At 44.1% G+C, this 22,682-nt stretch overlaps 1 protein-coding gene across 3 annotated transcripts in view; it reads left to right on the top strand.

The window, feature by feature from the left end:
• ANGPT1 (angiopoietin 1) overlaps nucleotides 1-22,682 on the top strand; it is a 1,129,183-nt gene that overhangs the window by 500,203 nt on the left and 606,298 nt on the right. For all 3 annotated transcript variants that reach the window (XM_069621500.1, XM_069621501.1, XM_069621502.1), the window contains exon 2: nucleotides 21,304-21,459. In XM_069621500.1, the coding sequence (XP_069477601.1) occupies nucleotides 21,304-21,459 (156 nt within the window). The remainder of the gene's footprint in view (nucleotides 1-21,303; nucleotides 21,460-22,682) is intronic.

The following is a 22,682-nucleotide window of genomic DNA, read 5'->3' as shown; positions in this document are numbered from 1 at the left end:
CAGCACTTTCACTATTACTTGACCCTGCAGTCACCAAACAGACCAGCTGTACACATAAGCCTGACATTGTGCATACTTCATTCTCTGTAGTATGCTTGCAGCCAATGAAGGAATGCTTTGGCAGGTGAAAGTGAGTGTGATGAGGTTGGAGAATGTGGAAGGTTGAGGAGAGCATCTGAGAGACTGGGACGAAGTTAATGTGGATCTGTGTATTGCTGGCAGGGATTTGGTGTAATGACATCAAGAAGACAATACATACGTTTGTTGATATTATGTCTGTGGAGTCATGATATTATAATATTGCTGGAGGAGGTGGGATCCCAACCCATGCATGCAGAGCTCAATACTAAAAAACGTATCTCCTCCTATTACCTTTCTTCCAAATCACATAGAATACCTGGTGCCATGAAAACATTGGAAGAAATCCTTTGAACATTATGCTGCAGCCATGTGTGGTATTAACTACGGGATGGAGAGAAAGAAATCATGTTTTTTGCACTGTCTTGCTCCTCCTGGCCAAGGGAAATGTGATGATCTCCCTGACCTCTCGCCAGAAGAATCAGTGGATCTAAGTGAATATTAAAAGTTCATCTCCAAAATGTATAAGCACCATGAGACCAAAATGAATGTCATATTGGAAAGATACACATCTGGGCAAAGGATTCTGACAAGACAAGTCTGTGGAACAATTCATCTACTCTCTAAAAGGCCTCACGAGAACTTGCGACTGCAGGCATCAAACAGATGAAAGGCTGAGAGACCAATTCATGCTCGGGGCAGAGACAGGCCGAAACACCTGATGGCTGTGTTCCCTTCTGATTTGTACACCAATAAGAGATTCAGAGAAAAATTCTCAAGACACACCCATTGCTTCTCTACATCACCCCTTAGATGTGGCAGAATCACTCTCATTTGTGCCCTCCGGTAGTAACACTCCAGATCCGGCAAGCCCACTACACCACGCTCCTTCAGCAATATCAGAGTACTATAGGCCACTCTCTGCTTTTTCCCTCCCCACAGGAATTGCAAAATCCTAAACCTAATGTCCCAGAACACCCTCTCCGGGAGCATCTGAAATAAATGCAATATTTTCAGAAGGAACGTCATCTTTACAGCATTCACTCTCTGAATCCATGGAAGGGTCAGGTGGGCCCAGGAGTCCAAGTCCTCTGAAAGGGTGGTCAAGAGGGCCAGAAACATTGTCCTAATATAATTCCTCCATTGTCATAGTAATCATCACCCCAAATTAACCCCCAGTGACTCAAAATACTGAATCCCCACATCTTTGCCCCTGTGGGGCTACGTATCTGCAATAGGCCATCATCCGCATATGTACTGTTAAGTGACTTCAATTCAGCAGTCCCACTAAGTCAGTGCCTTGTCTGGGACGCCCAAGAGAAGCCCTTATTTATATATTTTTATGACAAGTTATACTCTGGATGATAAACCCTTATATAACCCCCCTCTCTTTGAATCCCCCTGACCTCACTGAGCCAAGAAGTAGGTTTGTTTGGCAATTTAAAAGATTTATTGGAAAAGTAAACAAGATATATATATCACACTTTTATGAATAAATTAATAATTGATAGCACACTTATGAATATAATGTTGATCAACAATAGATAATCTGACACTAGCACACTTCTTTACAATCAATGAGAAGTTAGTATAGGAAGGATAAGGTAGCAGAAAATACTTTTATGGTTTCAAGGAAAAGCAATGAGGGAAAAATGCAGCACAGAAATAAACTTGATATGATTTCAACAAATGATAATATGATCACTTTTTCTTTGACAATTCCCTCCCCACTATGCAAGATGAGGAGATGGAAGGAGCGCACACAATTCTCAGGAATACAATATGCAATACAAATTTCCAGTTCCCCCCAGCGAGCTTAGAGGAAAACAGGTATGATTTTAAAGCAGGCAAGATCCTTTTAAATGTGGTGGCAATGAAGTGAAAAATATGCTGAAAATGCTTTTAATTCCCTCTAAAGGTTCAGGGTGAGTAGTGAGAGATACTTTAAATCAGTTCAGATCAGCCCTACCAATGATTCAGGGATGGTTATCAGGTTGAAAACGGGATTCAGTAATGGAAGCAAAAGACAGATATTTTTACATGTGGTTGAAATGAAGCAAACTGTCAATTCGCGGCACTTTTTTCCGAGTGTGTCGATCACGATTACAGAGGAACTATACAGAAGCAAGTCGGTGGGCTTGTTGGAAAGCTTAGAATCTTAGCTTTAAGATGAAAGTTAAACCACGTTCCTAGCACACACGGGTCAAAAGATACGGACAATTTAATGGAGGTAGATTCTCAAAATAAAAGTAATGCTCAGAATGACAGATGACAGTTTTGCATAATGAACACACAATTTCTTATGATGCAGTTCTAAATAGGTTAAAATAGTTTGAATTAGATTATTTTAAACTAAGAGATTGGTTTTTCACAGTTCTGGCTGAGTACTCACACTATGAATTTGAAATAGGCCGTCAGGGTCTGGTCAGCAGGTTTGGACTGGACTCCGGGCAGTTTCTGGTACTGGATCTCTGGTTCTGGTCTGGTCTGTAGTTCTGTTTTCGGCACTTCACAGTGGTCTGGTCTGTGGTTCTGCTGGTCTGGATCAAGTAGATCCTGGATACAGCACTGCTTTCTGGGTCTGCTACCGGTTCTGGCAAAAGTTATTGGCAAAGAATCCAACAGCTCGCCCGGCTGTAGAATAGTTTGGTTGGATTGCTGGATTGCTGGATTCTGGCGGCCTGCTGAGAAGAGTTCTCAGCTTGTGGGTTAGGCCTTTGCTTTAAGTTCTGTAGTCTATCTGGAGTCTAAGTTCTGGATGTTCCTTCTAGATGTTGTGTGGTCCGGCAAAATGCTCCGCAAGAAAATGGAAAATGAATGTCTTTCCTGTCCAAGCAGTCTCTTTTTATGTGTTTTGAAAGTGGGTGGGTCGGCTCATTCTTCATGCCCAACCCTCTCATGATTTAATAGGTCAAGGATTCTCTGTGACCTGATTTGAGAAGGGATAGTGTGTCAGAGTGAGTCAGAGTCTTACGGTCTATTGAAGAAATGCCCCTTTGCTTTTACTTAGAAAATACATTTGTCATAACTAACAGGTTTCCCAGATACACACGTCGTTGAAATTACATACACATTTCACAGATTAAGATAATCTTGGATTTAGAAGTTGTGACCAATAGCCGCTCTGAGAAAAGCCGAATTTAGAAGTGCACCCAAGTGCATTTAGAAGTGTATCCAATTGCATTTAGAAGTGTACCCAATTGCATTTAGAAGTTGCGCCAATAGCCTCTCTGAGAAAGTTGAATTTAGGAGTGTACCCAATTGCATTTAGATGTGTTCCCAATTGCATTTAGAAGTTGCACCGAATTGCATTTAGAACTTTACCCAAATGCATTTAGAAGTTACACCCAATTGCCTTTGAGAAAGCTGAATTTAGAAGTGTACCCAATTGCATTTAGAAGTGTACCCAATTGCATTTAGAAGTTGCGCCCAATCGCCTCTTTGAGAAAAGTTGTATTTAGAAGTGTACCCAATTGCATTTAGAAGTTGTGGCCAATAGCCTCTCTGAGAAAAGCTGAATTTAGAAGTGTACCCGATTGCATTTAGAAGTTGTGACCAATAGCCTCTCTGAGAAAAGCTGAACTTAGAAGTTCACCCAATTGCATTTAGAAGTGTACCGACTAGCGTGCCCTACTCAATCAAGTTGCGCCCAGTAGTCCCTCTGAGGCACACTGGAGAATGAAGAATAGACTAGAGCACGCAAGGTGAACCAGAGTGCGTGAATATGTCGAGCAGACATGAAGGTGTAGGACAATCTTGAACGCCTGAAAAGAACAAAAATGCATAGAACGGACCTGTCCGCACGGAATTGCGTGACGTACATAATATGCTTTGGAATGCAGGGAATACTTCATACCACACCCCACGCTTACTCTCTCCCTTACACCACCACTCAACTAGAACACAGAGATACTATGACACCATTCGGTATAACTGTTCTCATATCAACATCTCCCGCTCACTCCCCATCACTCTAAGTAAACATTGCTGGTTTCGCGCCCCCCAGCCAGGCGTTCTCCTCAGGCCTAACGCAGCCACACTCGATCTGGATAAAACCGGCCAGAGCGAACACATACTCCTGATCTCTCAACCACCACACCTACCGCTAAGAAGCAGCTACCACTTGTGAATTCCGCACCAGCTGCACACATACCTGGTGCGCACACGCCCTTTTTAGACTCTCTCTACTCTCTCTACTGACCCGAACTTCGGTTCCCAAGGGCGTTCAACCTACCAGCGCCTTCAGACCATACCAATGGTATATAAGGCGCTATATAAATGCAAAATAACAATAACAATAACAATACACTCTCGCCCAACTCTGATCCCCCTCAGAGCCTGGGTTAAAAAATGGCAACATTTTGTGTTTTTTTGTGACTTTTGCCATATTGGTTTTTCCTCAAAATTTACACAGACCTGCACCCCTTTCCTGAGCATATTACTGGAAATTACTATGTCTCCATCCTAAACACAGTGTCTGCAATATTAATAAATAGCGGGGTTCAGTCCCAGAACACCGCACAAAGTGGAGTTTGGTCTCAGATCGTGAGGGCATTTTCCATATTAAGGACCCCCAAATTGTACATTTCTGTGAGCTTAATACAAGATTTTATAAGCAATTTAACTTAAACATATATTTGCTGCAATATGAATCCACAATCCAGTCTGGCCCGCCCCCAGAAGCTTGGTGAGTCAGAGATCACAGGCCTCTCCTTCTTGGCAGGGCAGCTGTTGCCAGCTACACCCTAATCTGCATTTCTATTCAATGGAAAGGGTCTATTGTGTTGGGTCCTGCAAGCTGCAGGGGAAACTCCTCCCTCTCAATCAACAGGGCCATGTGATATCCTGGATTGTTGTGTGTGTCTCTGAGGTGTTAATGGTTCTCAGGAAAAGCAAGTTTTTTGAACTTTTAATTACATAAGACCCCCTTCTGTTCACTGCACAGTTCTGCAAGACAGTTCTCCTGTCAGGATTTATAGAGCGCCAGCGCCGGTCAGTGTCCAATGCCGGTACTGCGCCTATTTTTGACAGCTGTCTTGAATGAATACATTTCAAAAAGGAAGGATTTTACTTGATAGTATATGATCCTTGCTTGACATGGCATTGCTGTGGATCTGCAGTAGAGTAAAGTAAAACACTCAACCATAGTTGGATTTTTGTTTGGTGGTTTCGGGCCCATGATCTTAACAATTCTTGACATTAATAAAAACGGATTTTGAACAGAACCATCTTTCTTTGCACTGGTGGGTGGTAGGTCAGGGGACCATTTTGGTGTGCGCAAAACTGCACGGTTGTCCTGGATTCTGGCGCAAATGTAGGCTGTTCCGCCATCTTGGATTTCCTAAACCCACAGCACCAAATGTTGCAGCATAATAGTCCAAACGTGGGTCAGGACACCCAACAGTACTAATTTTTGCTCCTTATCTCCAACTGTAATTCTCTCAATAGCTGATTCACCTTTTATTTGCACTGCTAAAGGCTCCAATGACAAAGCAAATAAAAGTGGAGATAGGTACAACCCTGCCTCGTACCTCTCTTCAAATTGAAAGAGGCCGAACATTTACCATTTTCTTCCACCTGCACTGTAGGTTCCATTAAAAATCCTACTCCTGAAACCGAACATTTGCAAGACTTCAAAAACAAACCTCCAATCCACTTGATCAAAGGCCTTCTTTGCATCAAGGGAAAGAAGTGCCCGATCTTCCCACTTCCCTATGGCATGCACCATTATATTTGGTGTTTTTCTTAGTGTATCCGCACTGTGATGAGCTCAAATAAATCCAACTTGGTCCGTGTGCACCCAGGACTGTAACAGTCCCTCAAACCAAGAAGCCAATGTCCGTGTGAAAATCTTCTCTTGTATATTCAAAAGAGAAATTGGGCATTACAAAGCACACCCTACAGGATCGCTCCCTTCCTTCTAGATTACCTATGTTAGGGCCTTACTGAAGGATGGAGTAGCAAGCCTCATCTTCAGGACAGTGTTGGAAAGCTTGAACAAGTGTGGGAGAAGCACTTCAGCATGGTACTTTAAAAAATCAAAAGTGAAACTATCCTCACCAGGAGCCTTAGCATCTGATATCCTGCAAATCGATAACCTAACCTCCTCAATGATAGTTGGAGATTCAAGTTGCAATATCTACCCCCATGTCAAAAGAGGTAGGACAATCCCATCCAAGTGTGCACCACCTCCAAGCTCCCCTATCCGTCAATATCATACAACTTTGTATATAATTTAGCAAAACAATCCGTAATACCCTGCAGACTAATGAATAGCGAACTGTCCCCCTCTTGTATCCTATGCACCAATACCTCTGCACTTTGCTTCCCCTATCTTGCCACCAACATCTCATTTGCCTTGTCCCCTTTCTCAAATGACATCTGCTTAAGAATTGTTAGGTTCCTAACCATGTCACCCACTCCTAATGATTTCATCTCCAAACATTTTTGTTTAAGCTCCAAGAGCCTCACCTCCATGCCCTCCCTACCATCATGGATCTCGTCTTCCATGCACAGTCCAGCTTTCTCTCTCTTCCCACTATCTAACTCCCTAATTAGCAAACCCCTCCATGTGGCTTTAGCCACCTAGAACACTGTATGCATCTCCTCTTCCCCCATGTCATTCAGCCCAAAATAATATGTAATCTCTATATCTAGCTGTTTCTCAAAGGGAGTCATTACACCTCCACTTAGTATCACGACGATTGAGGCCCATAATTGAAGTATCCATAACTACCAGATCATGGTACGACCACCCCAACAGTCTAATCTCACGGCCCAATATTCTGTTCTCGGATACCTTCCCCACCAGCAAGCAGTCAATCCTGGTCCATGTAGCATTGCGGATAGAGAAGAAAGTGAAGCCTCTACATAGAGTGCAGTTAGGTGCAATGTGGTAGAGATAATGAATGGGGATTAGGCTGGGTAAGGGAGCGGAGGAGATCTGGGTTATGGGGGCAAATGCAGACACATGTGGTTATTGATTGGCATGTGAATTGATATGTATGTCTGTAAGTTAAGTTGTTGTTGAAAAATCAAAATATTTCTTTAAAAAAATATATAAAAAGAAACTGAAGCCTCTACGCTGAGGGGGCATAGATCGAGACACATCTATGAGTCCACTAATATCCAAAACATGCTGGAAATCTTCCTCGCACTGTTATGCATGCTGACCGTAGAACTCCCCCAGTGCATGCTTATCAGACTCTGTATTGACCCCTGAGTTAAGTCATCCCCAATTATCATCATGTATCCATTCAGAGCTAGGACATGTTCCAAAGCCTGACTACTAAAGGCGATGTGTCCCTGATTGGGGCCATACACTGATGCCACCATCACACTGACTCCTCCCAGTCCTGTACTGTGAGCAATCTGCCCTACAAAAATGAGAGCAACAACCCTGTGTTCCTTCCCCACTTTCATCAGAGTTTCCTCTAAAACATAACATATCCAAACCCACCCTCAAAAACTCATGCAAAACCAACTATCTTTTCATGGCAGAATTCAGTCCCTTAACATTCAGCGAGCCCACCGTTAGACTCCCGCCTTTGTGCCCACCTAACCCTTAAACTTCAATTCTATTGCCATATGTACATCAGTGAACCCTGCCTCCCCCAGCACTGCATTCTGACACACCAGCTCCCCCAATGTAAATCTCGCAACCACCCATCTGCCTGTACCCTCAACAACCCTAGAACAACCCCCCCACAACATAACCCCCAAAAACACAAAGAAACACGCACCAGTCCCCAACCTCATGACTATCCTCCCCAGCCCCCTTTATCCATTGCATTGGCCTCCTAGGCAGATCACCAGGTTTTATCAAATCCAGCAGTCTTAGCCACCCGTTCTCCAGGCCATCCAGGATTCAGTAGATGCTACAATGCCTGTGCAGCCTCCGCCACCGTCGTTATCTGATATTCATATGCACCATACTCAAACGGTAATGCAAAGGGGTAAACCAAACGTTCACACATCTCCTTGATGGAAAGCCAGAGCATGAGTTGTCGACAGTCTCTCCTCCTAAACAATTTCAAGCCTAACAGGTCTTGAAGCACCTTTAATGTATCCCCTCATACATACCCTCCTGCTGAAAAGTAACTCTAGACAAGACCGCAGCTTTGTCCATGTAACAGTGCAACTGCACCACAAATGACCGTCGATGTCTAGAAGGGAGCTTACCGCCTCTGTGAGCTCTGTTCATCCGCATGTCTTTTCCACCTTCCTCCTTAAAGAAAATGTTACGAACAGCCTTGATTTGGCTGGTGTTTCACCATCATGTTTCCCCAGTCCAAGGACCGCCAGGTTATTCCTCCCCTCTCGGTCCCCGAAGACATCCATCTTCAGTAAGATTTCCTCTTCTCTATCTATCCTCCTAGTCCATGTGTGTGCATCCCACTTAATTTCCACTAGAACTGCACTTAGATGATTATTTTCCATGCCTCTCATTCCCGCCTCAATCTTATACACCCTTCCTCTGAAATCTGCAATGGAGGCCTGTATGTTCCCATGCAGTGACTTAATTATATGCAGAATACAGCCAGTATCCCCCTTAGTTGCCGGAGTAGCATGCACTATCCGTTCCAGACTCCCCAGTGGCACCTGGGCCCCCTTGGAAGCCATCCCTGAGGTTTTCATGAACCTATGCAGGGAAGAGATCAGCTGCCCTGCGATGCCGGGGAACCGAAGCTCCAGTTTTTTTTTTTATTTATATGGAAGCCAATGTCAGGGGAGCACAACAATACAAAGAGTCACCCAAGGCTGGCCCCGCCAATCTAGCAGCTGCACAGAACATCTCACCAGCAAGGCCCTTCCTCACTTCTTATCGATCCAGGATCTCCATGATCTCCCGTTCCAAGCTCTGTCTCGGCATTCTCTCTCCTGGCACCAGACTTTGTCGACATGGCACTCCAGGTGTGGAAACAGAGAAATTGTCATGAGGCCGGGAAGCCCAAATGGAAACACACCAACACAGGTTACAAAGGACCATATAAAGCGCTTTATTTCAAAGTTACAAAGTTACCAAGTTATCAAAGTCAATTGACATGCGAATAGCTATTCGGCTCTCTGACTCACACACGAACCTCCAACGATAAGGTTTCGCATCGAAAGTGGGAGAGACCGAATATCTGGATGCTCGGGTTTTTATACAGTTTGTACCACATTGGCCAGCCCTCTTGCGAGTTAACCATTCTTGGAACCATGGCTAGGGTTCGTAGCCAGGTCGAACACACAATTTACATACATTAGATCAGTTCCGCTGATACAGTTACATATTTACACAAAGGTTGAACAGAGGACAGGGTCTTAGTTCATGACCCTAACAAGTAGCCTGCGGACATATTATTCATTCACGTGTGCGGAGGTCACCATGGCCGAAGTCTTACTCGCAATGTCATTCGGCCTCCATTTTGTGATTCGGGGTGACTTCCACACTGCAAGAATACCTAAAATGGCGGCTAGATCCAAGATGGCGGCTTACACAATACATTAAGGTCAAGACCTTGCCGCGGAACCTATGTTCATAATATTCTTTAGACAGCTTGGCGTAGGCCAACATACATTTAAACAATGCGATTGGGGTCACAATATTATATCGATTTCCACAGACCCTCCTTTTGGCCTATGCCAAGTGCTAAAACATTATTTCCTAATACTTTTGAAAATACTTGAAGGCATTATCATTCATAGGTTCCGCATCATTGTCTGAAATATCAATAGCCATAAGGTCGTTCGTAAGAACTTCTTGCAACATGAACTCTTTAGATGCTGTCTTCGGAGTGTATATCTTACGCCCTATTGCGCTCATTACCTGGGCACAACATTCCCCCATCATTCCGCATATACTCGGGAGGCATTGAAAACAACAGCAAAGAAATAACAGAGTCCCTAAAATACCTAAAATGACAGAAAGCACCTTCCACCCCCAAGATCGCAGAGAATCCCAAAACCAGGTACTAAGGCTCCAGTCTCCTACAGGGATATGGACTTCAGAACTAAGAGTGTGTAAATTCTGAATTGCTTTAAATATTGTTGGTGAAGAATCTGGTACGAAAACGCAACAAGCGGACCCCACTAATTTACATACTCCACCTTGTTCGGCTAAAATGACATCTAATGCCATTCGATTTTGCAGTGCTACCAATCTTATCGCCTTTTGCTCTAAGGTCATATTGTAGAGTATGTCCGTGGTCCGGTTGATCGTTTTCTCCAATACCCTCGCTAATCCCCTAATGTTTTCTGAATTTGCTAGTTGTCCCCAGAAGGGGACTACTGATTTGGCTATATCCCCGAACACTTGTCCGGGGGTATCTCCATCACTATCTCGTCGCGGGCGAGCCTTGGATACCTCTAAGGTACTGGCTATAAATACACCTGGTAACAATATCCCTAAATAACAAGTTCCCTGCCAATCTTTGGGCAACCAGGGAAAAGCTAAACTACCACAAACAAAATAAACCGGTCCCCCTACATACAAAGGCCTATTTTCCGAAGTCAAATTCACAATATTTATACAAGGCTCGAAATCTCCCATTGGCCTAGTGCCATTTCTTTGTACACAGAAAGGGACAGAATCAGGATTGTGATTTACAGAATAAGAAGGAGGCATGGCATCCTTATTGCCTATCGGAGCCATCTTGAAAGAAACTAGATTTTGGAAAGGAAAGGAAAGTTTATCAGACGGCCTAATAGAAGCGATATTAGGTCTACTCCTATTTGCGAAAAGCGAGCATCCCAGGGGAGTCAATTCACGTCTCTCAAATTCATTCAAATTAGTGCCATCGAAGTTCCCTGAGATGCTATCATTCCATCGGCCAAAGAAGAGTGCTCTAAGAGAGGCATAGCAGGGAGTCGTTAAAGGTAGGGGATGTATATACCATCCCAGTCCCTTGTTCCCATGTTGTGGTAAGTGAGTGCAAATCCAACAATTACTCTTATTAAGAATAGCATGCGTAGCATTCATTACTATCATCAAAGTGTTATTATGATATTTCTGTCTATGCCGAGAGTCCCTAGGGGACAGAGTGTGAAGGTGTACAGAGGGAGTCAAAACAGTTGGTACAATTTCAGTCGGTAACAGAGGCTTCAAAGGATAAATTTCTTCGAAGTACCAGAGTCCCACGGCAGCAGTTGCAAACTAACAATAATCAAAACAAGAACACAACAGTACGTTTTCAGGGCCCAGGCACATTGTCCATTGTTCGATTTGGTCACCTCCTTATCTAATAGTTCGATACGAGGAGCAGCGGTGAAGGCGGCAGGCATCATGGTTATCCCGATCGTCGGCCCCAATGTTCGTTGCTGGCGGCACTTCGGCCGCGCGACTTCTTAGTCCTTCCCAACCCTAGCCAACAGAACCCTTATTTCCCTTTGTTCCAAAAAGGAAAGACAATAGTATTTCAATCACTCCTTCTTCCTTTCAAATGCACTATACTCGTGCAGCGCGTGGTCGAAGGTTGTACCTGATGGTACCCAAGTTTACCGAATCCAAAAGCAAAGTATCGTCGCTCCCTGAGGGGAGCGTCACGTCGGTGGCGACGGAAGTCGCAGAACTTGAAACAAGAGTTTCCGGAAGTGATTGATCAAGGGAGTGCGGAGACAAAATGGACGGCTCCCCGAGCTCCTCAGGCTCAGAGAACTTCTCCGACGCACTCACAACGCTGCTTGCTACTCCGAGATCAGAGAGTGTAGCATCAGCAAGGGGTTCTGTTTCTTCTGTAACGTGTGGCGTTGGGTGAGGGATCTTCTTGATGTGTGTTGCATGTATCCAGTTCTTCTTACCTGCCACCCGCACTGCCGTCCTGGTGACCAATAAAACCTGGTAGGGTCCCCGCCAGCGAGGCGCGAGACAGGAAGACCTTTCGTAGGCCTTTACCAGGATCCAGTTGCCGGGCAATATATCGTGTCCTGGGCCCGTAAACCGTACAGGTAAGGCGGCATTCACCTGGTGGTAGATGAAATACAGGTTTTTAGTCAATTGATTACAATAATCTACAAGCAATACATTCTCCACATCCCTCAGGGCTTTAGGTTTAGGGAGGCCCCAAATATTAGCAGGCCTTCCCATTACTACCTCGAATGGAGAAAGCCCAGTTCTAATCTGGGGTGTGGTGCGCAGAGCTAACAACACAATAGGTAAAGCATCTGGCCATTTTAATTTAGTGTCGGCATATGTTTTTACAAGTTTGTTTTTCAAAAATACCGTTGTGTCTTTCTACCAACCCCGCACTTTGAGGGTGCCTAGCTGAATGAAAACGTTTCTCAATCCCTAAGGCAACACATATTTGCAATATTACAGCTGCGATGAAATGTGGGCCGTTATCCGACCAGATTATCCTCGGGAGCCCAAATCGAGGAAAATATTCTTTCACCAAGATCTTTGCGGTGGTCATGGCGGTAGCATCTTTGACGGGGAAAGCCTCGACCCATTTGCTAAAAGCACAAATGATAACAAGAACATATTTCAAGTTATTACATCGCTCCATTTCAATAAAATCAAGGTGAATGGTTTCAAAGTAATATCTCCGCAATTTACTGGGCACACACATGTGTTGGACCGTGTGCCATTGTGACCATTGCTAATACATAAGAATCAGGAAGCAACCATTTCCCGTCAGATGCGTCCACCCAACACCCTTCGTCATCCAATTTCCCCATGCCTTCAACCCATTTCCTAGATTCTTCAACAGAGGCATCAGTCTGAATATCTCACACAGACCCAATGCCTTCATCTATTATACAACCATCTCTCACTTCCCTCGAGGTATACATGTCTGTGCTAAGGTCTGTGGCTGTTTGTCTAGCTATCGAATCTGCAAAAAGCATTTCCCTTGCCCACATCGTCTATGACCTTGCGATGTGCTGCACATTTCATGATTGCTAGTTGTTCAGGGAGTGAGAGTGCTGAGAGTAGTTGTACTATTAAGGGGCCATGCTGAATCTTGGTCCCATGTGAGGTCAGAAACCCTCTTTCCGACCACAGTTTTCCGAAGTTGTGAGCCACCCCAAAGGCGTACTGACTATCCGTATAAATATTAACTCTATGCCCTTGGGAGAGCTCACAAGCACGAGTCAACGCTATAATCTCTGCGGCCTGCGCAGAGTTATGCGGAATCCTTTTAGTTTCTACGATCTTGTTCAAAGTAGTAACTGCATAAGCAGCTGTAGATGTGCCATTCGGAAGTTTAAAGCAGGAGCCATCACAAAACAGCTCCCCTTCCGCATTCTCCAAAGGAGTATCTGAAAGGTCTATTCTGCCCTTTGTTTCTTGTTCGGTGGCGTACAGGCAGTCATGTGATCCATCATCGCCGCAAGCAGAAGTTTGCGGGAGAGGCAAAAGTTCAGCCGGATTGAGAACACAACACCTTTTAATTTGGATATGAGGAGCAAACAGAACTAATTCATACCTAGTCAACCGGGCAGAAGTAAGGTGTTGTGTTTGAGTTTTATTCAATAGAATATCAACAGAGTGAGGTACCATCAGAATCAAATCGTGGCCTAGGACCATCCCCTCACTCTGTTTTACAGATGCAGCAGCAGCAGCAACAGCGCGCAGACATCGCGGCAAAGCGCATGCGACAGGATCGAGGGCGGAGGAATAATAGCCGCACGGCCTATTCTTCCCTCCATGTTCCTGCGTTAACACAGACAAAGCACATCCATTACATTCATGCACAAACAACACAAAGGCCTTATCGTAATTTGGTGTACCCAGAACTGGTGCTGAACACAGCGCGGCTTTGAGAAGCTCAAATGATCGTTGATGTTCCGATTCCCATGGCAGTGGCAAAGAAATGCCCTTCCTCGTCAAAGCCAACATCGGTTTTACCACTAGGGCAAAGTTCGGGATCCACAGTCTACAGTAGGACGCCATCCCTATCAGGGCTCTGACTTCCTTCTGTGTTTTTGGGACAGACATGCCAGAAATGTGTTTTATTCGTTCAGGTGTCAATCTTCTCCCCTCCTTTGACAGGAGGTAGCCTAGATAGGCAACCTCCTGACAACAATATTGAAATTACTTAAGTGAAGCTTTGCGACCATTTTCAGCTAAATGAACAAGCAACAATATAACAGGATCGATGTGCAATATCCCGACATCATTATCGTCTATTGCCCACAAACATTCTGGGACAATGTCAAATTCGGGAGGTAGAGGTCGGGTCAAGTATTGGGAGTTAAAGGGTTGCTGTGGTGAAACTGTTAATCTTATTCCGTCAGGGGAACAATGAATCACTGCATTCAGTTTCTTCAACAAATTCAACCCCAGCAAGTTTTCTCCACAGTTTGAAGTAAGAAGAAAAGGGCACTGGTCTGTAAAAGGACTCAAAGAAACGGATACCAGCGCAGAGACCGGACAAACAGTTGGTATACCAGAGAACCCTATAGAAACGTTTGTTTGCCCTGACAGGGGAATGTTTGGAACCCGAGAATGGTCAATGGAGCACTTCTGCGCTCCAGTGTCGATCAAGAACTGATGTTTCCTATTCCCCACCAATAATTCAACATAGGGGCCCTTCTGAATAACGGGAATAGGTAAAGGTTCCAAACGCTGCTTCGGGCAATCCTAGTAAGGCAGAACTTCATCAAAGGGAAGTTCCTCAGAAAGATAGACGGCGGAAGGGTGATCAAATATATTTCTCGAGTCCATACTCGGAGTCTGATTTTCCTGTGAAAAAGGTTGCTGGGGATCTCATAGAAGCTGACCCCTATCAGGACCCCCTGCTCCAGGGCGGCCCCGTGGTCGCCTACCCATACCTCCAAATGTGCCTCCTGACCTCTGACGGAGGGCAGGGCACTGTGCTCGCCAGTGACCTTCCTGGCGGCAATAAGCACTCTGATTAATATTGATAGAACTTAGAGGAGTATTTCCTCTTGGAATGTACTGACCTCTAGTTTGTGTCGTACCTCCTCTGGGGTGCCTGACAATTTGCTGCAACAATACCTTAGTCTTTAGGTCACCCCTTCTTTTTTCGATTTTCTCTTTTTCGTTATTAACCCGATTCTCATAATACTGAGCCATATGCAAAACCTCTGACTGAGATTTTGCCTGCCAAGCGCTCTCTGAGGACATAATTTGTGACTGGATGTCGGGCAACAATCCACGCACAAATTTGTCCACAAACAACCTCTTCCCCGACTCTGTACCCAAATCCTGTCCACTGAAGTCGGAGAACACCTGTTCAAACCTATAAAAGAATTCAGTGGTACCTTCAGTTTTTCCTTGGACACAGGCCGTAAGCTTGTCCCAAATAATCCTTTTTTCCGGAATTATAGTTTTCAATTTGGCAATTATTCTATCGGGTAAAGTGAGTATTACCTGGGGTGGTTTCTCACCAGCTGGTCGTTCCCCATCTATTCTAGTTAGATTTACCCATGTATCCCCTAACCCCGGCACATCATCTACTGTCCGTACCTGCTTCCATACATCAACAGGCAAAAGCACTGAAAACAATAAATCCATGTCACTTAAGGTGAACACAGAAGACTGCAAAACGGATTCTATTTCTTTATAAAACCCTGTCGGGTTCTTCCTAATATCAGGGACTGATTGTCTGATCGTGTTCACTTCCTGTCGAGAGAACGGGACGTGAACCAACTGTGATACGTAGTGTGCTGGGATATCCACCGCGGGAGCACCAGTCGCCGCGTTGGCGGGGATTTCTACTTTTGGGACAAGGGTCGGAGGGACCTCTCTCATAGGCAACTGAGATATAGGGACCTCCGACCGCTTACTGAGTAATAAGGCCAAATCAAGCGCTAAAGCAGCTGTGGAAGTGTCAGGCGAAAAAGCTCTTTTACAAATACCTAATAACTCTGTGGGGCAACCAACCTTCTTTCTTATACATTCTTCCTGCAAGTGCTGTACCATCACTTGAATTACCTTCCTTTGCATTTCTACCGTATATTGACTATATGTATCGTATACCTCATCCGGCGGTATTGATGAATCCGAGATCCATCGAACCGCATCTCTAGTACAAATCCGTACTTCCTCGGGTGCTGATCTTCGGCACGAAAGGAACCGTTTCTGCATATATATCCTATCGTCCTCATCATCCTCATTTTGTAATCTTTCAAAATCCTGTCTAAACTCAAACAATCTATCAACATGCCCATATACTTTCTGTTCGGTATCCCTTGAGAGTGCCAAAGCGTTCAGATCTCTCACCCCTTGTGGGAGATCCGAAGTCTGCAATCTACCCCACATTACACCTAAGTGAATCCCCAGTCCTTCAATAAAAACGTTTTTCTCGGGAAAATCGTGCAAATTAGATAATGTTGAAAATACATCAGTTTGATCACCTTTTTCCATGCAATGTTTAGCCCAAGCAAATAGTTCCTGTTTCCTGCCCGCAGGAACAGTACTACGAGTCACAATTTTCGACCCTGCACCAGGATCTGATTTAGTGAACACAGAACTCCCCGGAATCGAAAGTGTAGGAGAACCTAACAAGGGTGCAGGGGAAAGAGATAATATAGTAGACGGAATAGACAGAGATGCGACAGTCAAAGGACTGGAAACAGCAGACTGCGCAGGGGGAGTAGGAATAGCAACAGGAACAATAGGAGGAACGGGCAAAGCGCCCACAACAGGAGCATATGGAGGTGGCGCTGAAGAATCAGGCCTCCGTTTGTTTAATATTTTCTCAATAAACTCCTCGGAAACATGGAAATCTTTAGAGGGGTAAATTTTCTGGACCCCGAGCGAGAAAGCTCTATCCATCTTCTAGGTTTCATCTAATCGTTTTTCCTTGTCATACAACAATGTCTTTTCGGCATTCGTTTTATGACGTCGTGTATTTTTTTTTATCCCTACTTTTAAGCTGTTGTAATGCTTCCTTTTTCCAATTTTGTAACACATCAGGGGCTGCTGGCCTAGCCTTTTTCTTAAACAAGATCGATTCTAAGTATTCAATACGGGGGATCTCAAAACTACCATTGATTGGCCACTGAAATTCGGAGGCATTTCTGGTCTGTCTGTGCCAAATGTCATTAAATACAATACTACCAATGCCATACTTACAGTACATAGTACACGCCGGCGACCCCTCCTGTGGTGCCGGACGGCTAAATTCAAAGGATTGTCGATCGCTGCGGAACAGAGCCCTAAAGCAGCTAGACAATTTCCCAGGCATTTCTCAAAAATTGGTGTTACCTGGTCCAATCATTGTGTCTGCAGATACAATACGCCAAATTCAAATTGTCAGGGTTAAATTAAGAGCCGGGTCACGACTGCACCTGACCAAACCTAAGGAGGACCGTACGGTTTTCAAAGGACATCAACTAACAAATTTTACCTGCGTTCAGTGGTTTCGGCAAATCTGCCCGCCTCGGATTTGGACCCTCGTCAAGATGCCGTGTCAGACCGCACGACTATCGCCCAAGGATCGGATCGTGCAGCGCTGCCGAGGTATCGCGTCTCGATCGGTCGGGCCCGCAGAATCACACCGTCCGATCCCGATTCGATAGTCTGCGTCAACCTTCAATGATCCGGCATCAATCTTGAGGGTCCCTATTCGGGCGCCAACTGTGGAAACAGAGAAATTGACATGAGGCCGGGAAGCCCAAATGGAAACACACCAACACAGGTTACAAAGGACCATATAAAGCGCTTTATTTCAAAGTTACAAAGTTACCAAGTTATCAAAGTCAATTGACATGCGAATAGCTATTCGGCTCTCTGACTCACACACGAACCTCCAACGATAAGGTTTCGCATCGAAAGTGGGAGAGACCGAATATCTGGATGCTCGGGTTTTTATACAGTTTGTACCACATTGGCCAGCCCTCTTGCGAGTTAACCATTCTTGGAACCATGGCTAGGGTTCGTAGCCAGGTCGAACACACAATTTACATACATTAGATCAGTTCCGCTGATACAGTTACATATTTACACAAAGGTTGAACAGAGGACAGGGTCTTAGTTCATGACCCTAACAAGTAGCCTGCGGACATATTATTCATTCACGTGTGCGGAGGTCACCATGGCCGAAGTCTTACTCGCAATGTCATTCGGCCTCCATTTTGTGATTCGGGGTGACTTCTACACTGCAAGAATACCTAAAATGGCGGCTAGATCCAAGATGGCGGCTTACACAATACATTAAGGTCAAGACCTTGCCGCGGAACCTATGTTCATAATATTCTTTAGACAGCTTGGCGTAGGCCAACATACATTTAAACAATGCGATTGGGGTCACAATATTATATCGATTTCCACACTGGAACTCATCTTCCCCCGTGCCAAGTGCTCCAACAACCCAGCCTCATTCATCCACCAACCAGAAGGACCATTGCCCTTATTCTGTGTCTCGACGGGAGCCCTACCTGGGCAGTACTCTCCAGCTGCTTCATCGCTCCGCCTCCTCGACATTCTTGCTCACCTCGTTTGTCTCGGCCATCCCACAAGGTAGGCCCTTACACTCCTCTGGGCCCAAACACCATTCCCCGGGCTTAGGATCTCCCACATGGTGAAACCCAATGCTGTGGAGGACCCTTAGCATTCCTCCACCTTTGATCAGTGATACAAGGAGCAGCACAAGCAAAATATACGACGAGGGAGATCAGGAACTTTGAATCACGTGGCCATTGCTGTCCGTGCCCCCTGGTGGTCTCCTTCCAGGGGATTTTCAATTTGAATTCTATTGAAGCTAATGACAGTTTGAGTATGTGTCATTCATATTAGTTTAGGCTGCTCATGACCACGTATACAAAGTTTTTAAAAATGAAAATAGAAATGAAATGCTTCAGCCCCTCCTCGTTCTGAGGTTTATACAATGAAGAATTTTGTATCGGATGTTAATAAAAAATAAAAAAATAGTAACAGTGTTTAGGCATCACAATCTGTACTATTATTATTATTATTATTATTATTATTATTATTATTATTATTATTATTATTATTATTATTACTGCTGTTGCTACAAAAAAGAACATTGTTTTTTTTATTTTTATTTATATTTTTTCACACTACAAAAAAAATAACATTGCACATTGTATATATGTCATTGGAAATTAACATACGAAGCTTAAGTGCTTAATACATTAAAGTCATTGTATTTCTCATTACACTGAGTGGATTCGTCTCCTGCTGCTCTAATCGCACTGGCAATTTGGCCCTTCACAATCAGACATTTCTGTGGTAGATAATTATGACTTTTTCCTCAGAACTCCATTAGGGAACTGGTGTTGTGGTGAGTTTTTGCATTGCACACAGTGTGATATTAATCACGCTGACTCATAAAGAATGCGCGTCCGAGGCAGCAGACTCCCTCCCTAAGCAGGCCTGGGAGCCGGTAGGACGTGTGTGCTGAAGTCGAATTGTAACACATTTTTTCTGCACCCCTTTTACGTGCCGCATCAGAATGTACTTCACGGTTATATGTCTGCGCAGGAATGTTTATAGATAAGATGAAAGCAGTGCGTCTTATTAATCACACACGGTATATTTGACTCCCGCTTCCTCGTCTCTCTCTAAAACAAGCACATCTGGTCCAGAGTGCTCAACTGGGACACTTCCTTTCTGCAATAAAGCATGTTCTCTGTTTAAGAAGGCAGCACCGTTTGATGAAAAAGGATCGCCAGAGCATGGGTGGCTTTGATAACTAATTACCCGTCGGCCATGATGCAGATAAAGTTCAAAACAGATATTGCATTTTTAAAATAGTATCAACATATTTTCCGTTTGAATCCATTTCAATAGCCAGGGTGCTCTGTCATTTTAACTTCTGTTTGGAGACTTTTTCCCATCCATCGAATACAAACTTTTAATACATGACATAGCATGATTGTGAATGTTTACATCTTTCAATGGACCTCATTAGGAGTTCAGCAGAGCTGTATATTTTTGCCAGTCATTTTCTGAATGACACTTTTTTGGCGATAACGTAGGTACTACCAGCTCCACCGCCACTGAAATCTCAGTTTGAACTTTAAGTGGACTATTTACCACAGTCCATCAATGTGCAGGACGCCAAATGTAGTGCCATTCTGCCACTGTAATCCAGCAGCAAATCCATAGACCGTGTGGCAGTAACAGAAACTGAGATTGGTGGTATTTATGCATACATGTATTTATTTATTTATTTATCTATTTATTTATTTATTTATTTATTTATTGCTAGTAAACACTGTTTCAAACGGCCCAAGTGGCAGGGAGCAAGGGGGGAAATACATTAAAAACACAATATTTAAGTGCAGCGGAGGGAATAAAGTAGAAAGGACCAACCTACTATGCCTTGTGAGTATTCAGAACGTGCAAGTGCAGCAAGGAGAGGGAAGAGGGGGTACATGCTGGGGTAATACTGCAGGATTACCGCTAAACATGTCATGAGGCCTAATGTTCTGCACCCACCAATCCATAACTGTACCTGTTCCTAATTACAGAGAAAAAGGACGATGTGTCATGTTAGTTGGCCTCTATTGAGTGCAATCTGGAGAGGCAGCCTAGCAATGAAGGAGTATTGCAGTGTGAAGCCGTGGTGTGTGGTTGGAAGAGATGGTGGCTGTGGTCTGTGTTCTGTGGGTTATGCTAGAGATCATATGGCAGCCTCACTGGTGTGCTCTGAATGTGGAGCCGGTTTCTTAGTGCTACGCTTAAGGGATTCCCATGCAAGGCAGAGGGTGTTAGTTGCCTGATACTACGGACCGAGCTGATGGCCCCTGAAGACCACTTGATAATAATGCATTTATAATTCACAAACAATTTGGAACACTTATCATTTTCCAAACCAAAACGTTTATTTTATTTTTTATATGAGTATCACTGGAGCTTGGTGATAATTCATCTTCATCTAATGATATTGATATTCAAGTAGAGGGTATGCAGGGGCTTCTGTTGAGCACCACAACATTTTTTGGAGCGATATACATACATTGTGAAGACATTCTCAATTACAGAGGTGGTGCCATCTTGATTTACTAACTGCTTTTGTTCTGAATAAATAATGCATCCTTCGACGAGACTTTTTAAAAGCATCTCTTCACAATTTAAGTTATCAAAAACGTAAGCACAATTGCTTAAAGAATTGGAGTGTAAGCAGGAAGTGGGAATTCGAAATATAGACCTATAGAGATAAGTAGCATTTGCAATTTAAAAAGTAGATGACTTCTGCAGGAATTCATTTGCGAAACGCTACGAGCAGTGTTGATTTCTAAACATATTGAAATGACTGTCCATTGTCCATCTTGAAATAACACTGTGCTCTTCTGATTGTTGTGTCCCAGCTTGAAAGCTACATAGTGGAAAACATGAAGTCGGAGATGGCGCAGATGCAGCAGAATGCGGTGCAGAACCACACGGCCACCATGCTGGAGATAGGCACGAACCTCCTGAGCCAGACCGCGGAGCAGACACGCAAGCTTACAGATGTGGAAACCCAGGTACGTCCCCGGGGCTTCATTCAGCAAGCTGCTAACTGCATCCATCTCCTTTACGGCATGGAGCTGCACATGTCAACAGTTGGTCCACAGAAACATATACATCTCCTGGCTGTTTATTGGCAACAATAACAATGGTGACTGATCCCTTTTCTGCATGCTCCCTGGGATTTAATGCTATTTGGAAATTGAACTCTGTGTGTGTGTTTGCCGGGCAAGGCTGACACAGCTTGTGACTTCAAATAAACAGCACAGTTACTAGCTCTGAGTGATGGACGTGTCAAGCCAAATAAACCTTTCGAGGTGAAAACCACGACTCTGTCTGCATTATTAGAGCCACCCTTCAGTGGGGCCTGAAGGGCTGTTTGTAAGAGAAAGTCTAGCTATTCGATGACTTTATCACCTTTGAGAGTGTCCACTTTAGAAACACTAGGAAAGCATACAACACATCCATGTATTGCCCTAGATGTGCGATGGTGCACCCCATAGGCAGTGCTGCATGTGGCCTTAAATATTCTGAACAATAACATACTGCTTGCACATGAGCAATTCATCACTGCACGATTCTTGGCAAATTTAAATGTAACTCATTTCATAAATCGATTAAAATGTGTTCCTACTTGATGTCTAACTCTCTTGTTGAATAAGCACGTATTATGTCAACACGTTCGCATTGCCAGACAGTTCCTGTTTCCTTTCCTGAGATTGTGTATATGCAATGCACTTTCAAGAGTCTACCCAGCAAAATCAAAGACATCAACTACACAAGCAATACTTACAACTTGCAGGAAATATGACCATGCATCACTGACAGGTTGTGAACAACATGGGTGTAATGATACTGAGAGCAATTGATGTCATATCTACAAGTCAAATCAGGCACCAATGTTAGTGGAACTTCTTCTAACTCAGATAAGAGACCCTTTAGCCAGCCACAGTTTAATATCTCTGTAACAACTGTTGCAGTATTGGCCTTTTTGCTGGATAAAAAAGATATGCTTCACTCTGAACTCACAAACGTCTCTTTAGGAAACTCACCATCATCTTTTGTTAACACAGATGAACCCTGGAAACCTGCTGCTGTTAACGTGCAGGAGTTTGTCCCGCTAAACATTTATTAAATTAGTGGAAGATGGTAAACTCTCTGGCTCTCCTAGAGACTCATGCCATTTATTTCAAACTTTTAATGGGAAATTCGGAATCTTTCTAGCCGGGTCATGTCCTAA

This window comes from Ambystoma mexicanum, chromosome 5q, assembly GCF_040938575.1.
Source record: "Ambystoma mexicanum isolate Mex_15411 chromosome 5q, UKY_AmexF1_1, whole genome shotgun sequence".
Taxonomy (NCBI): domain Eukaryota; kingdom Metazoa; phylum Chordata; class Amphibia; order Caudata; family Ambystomatidae; genus Ambystoma; species Ambystoma mexicanum.
Note: the sequence above shows the minus strand (reverse complement) of the source record. Positions and strands in the feature narration are given on the sequence as shown.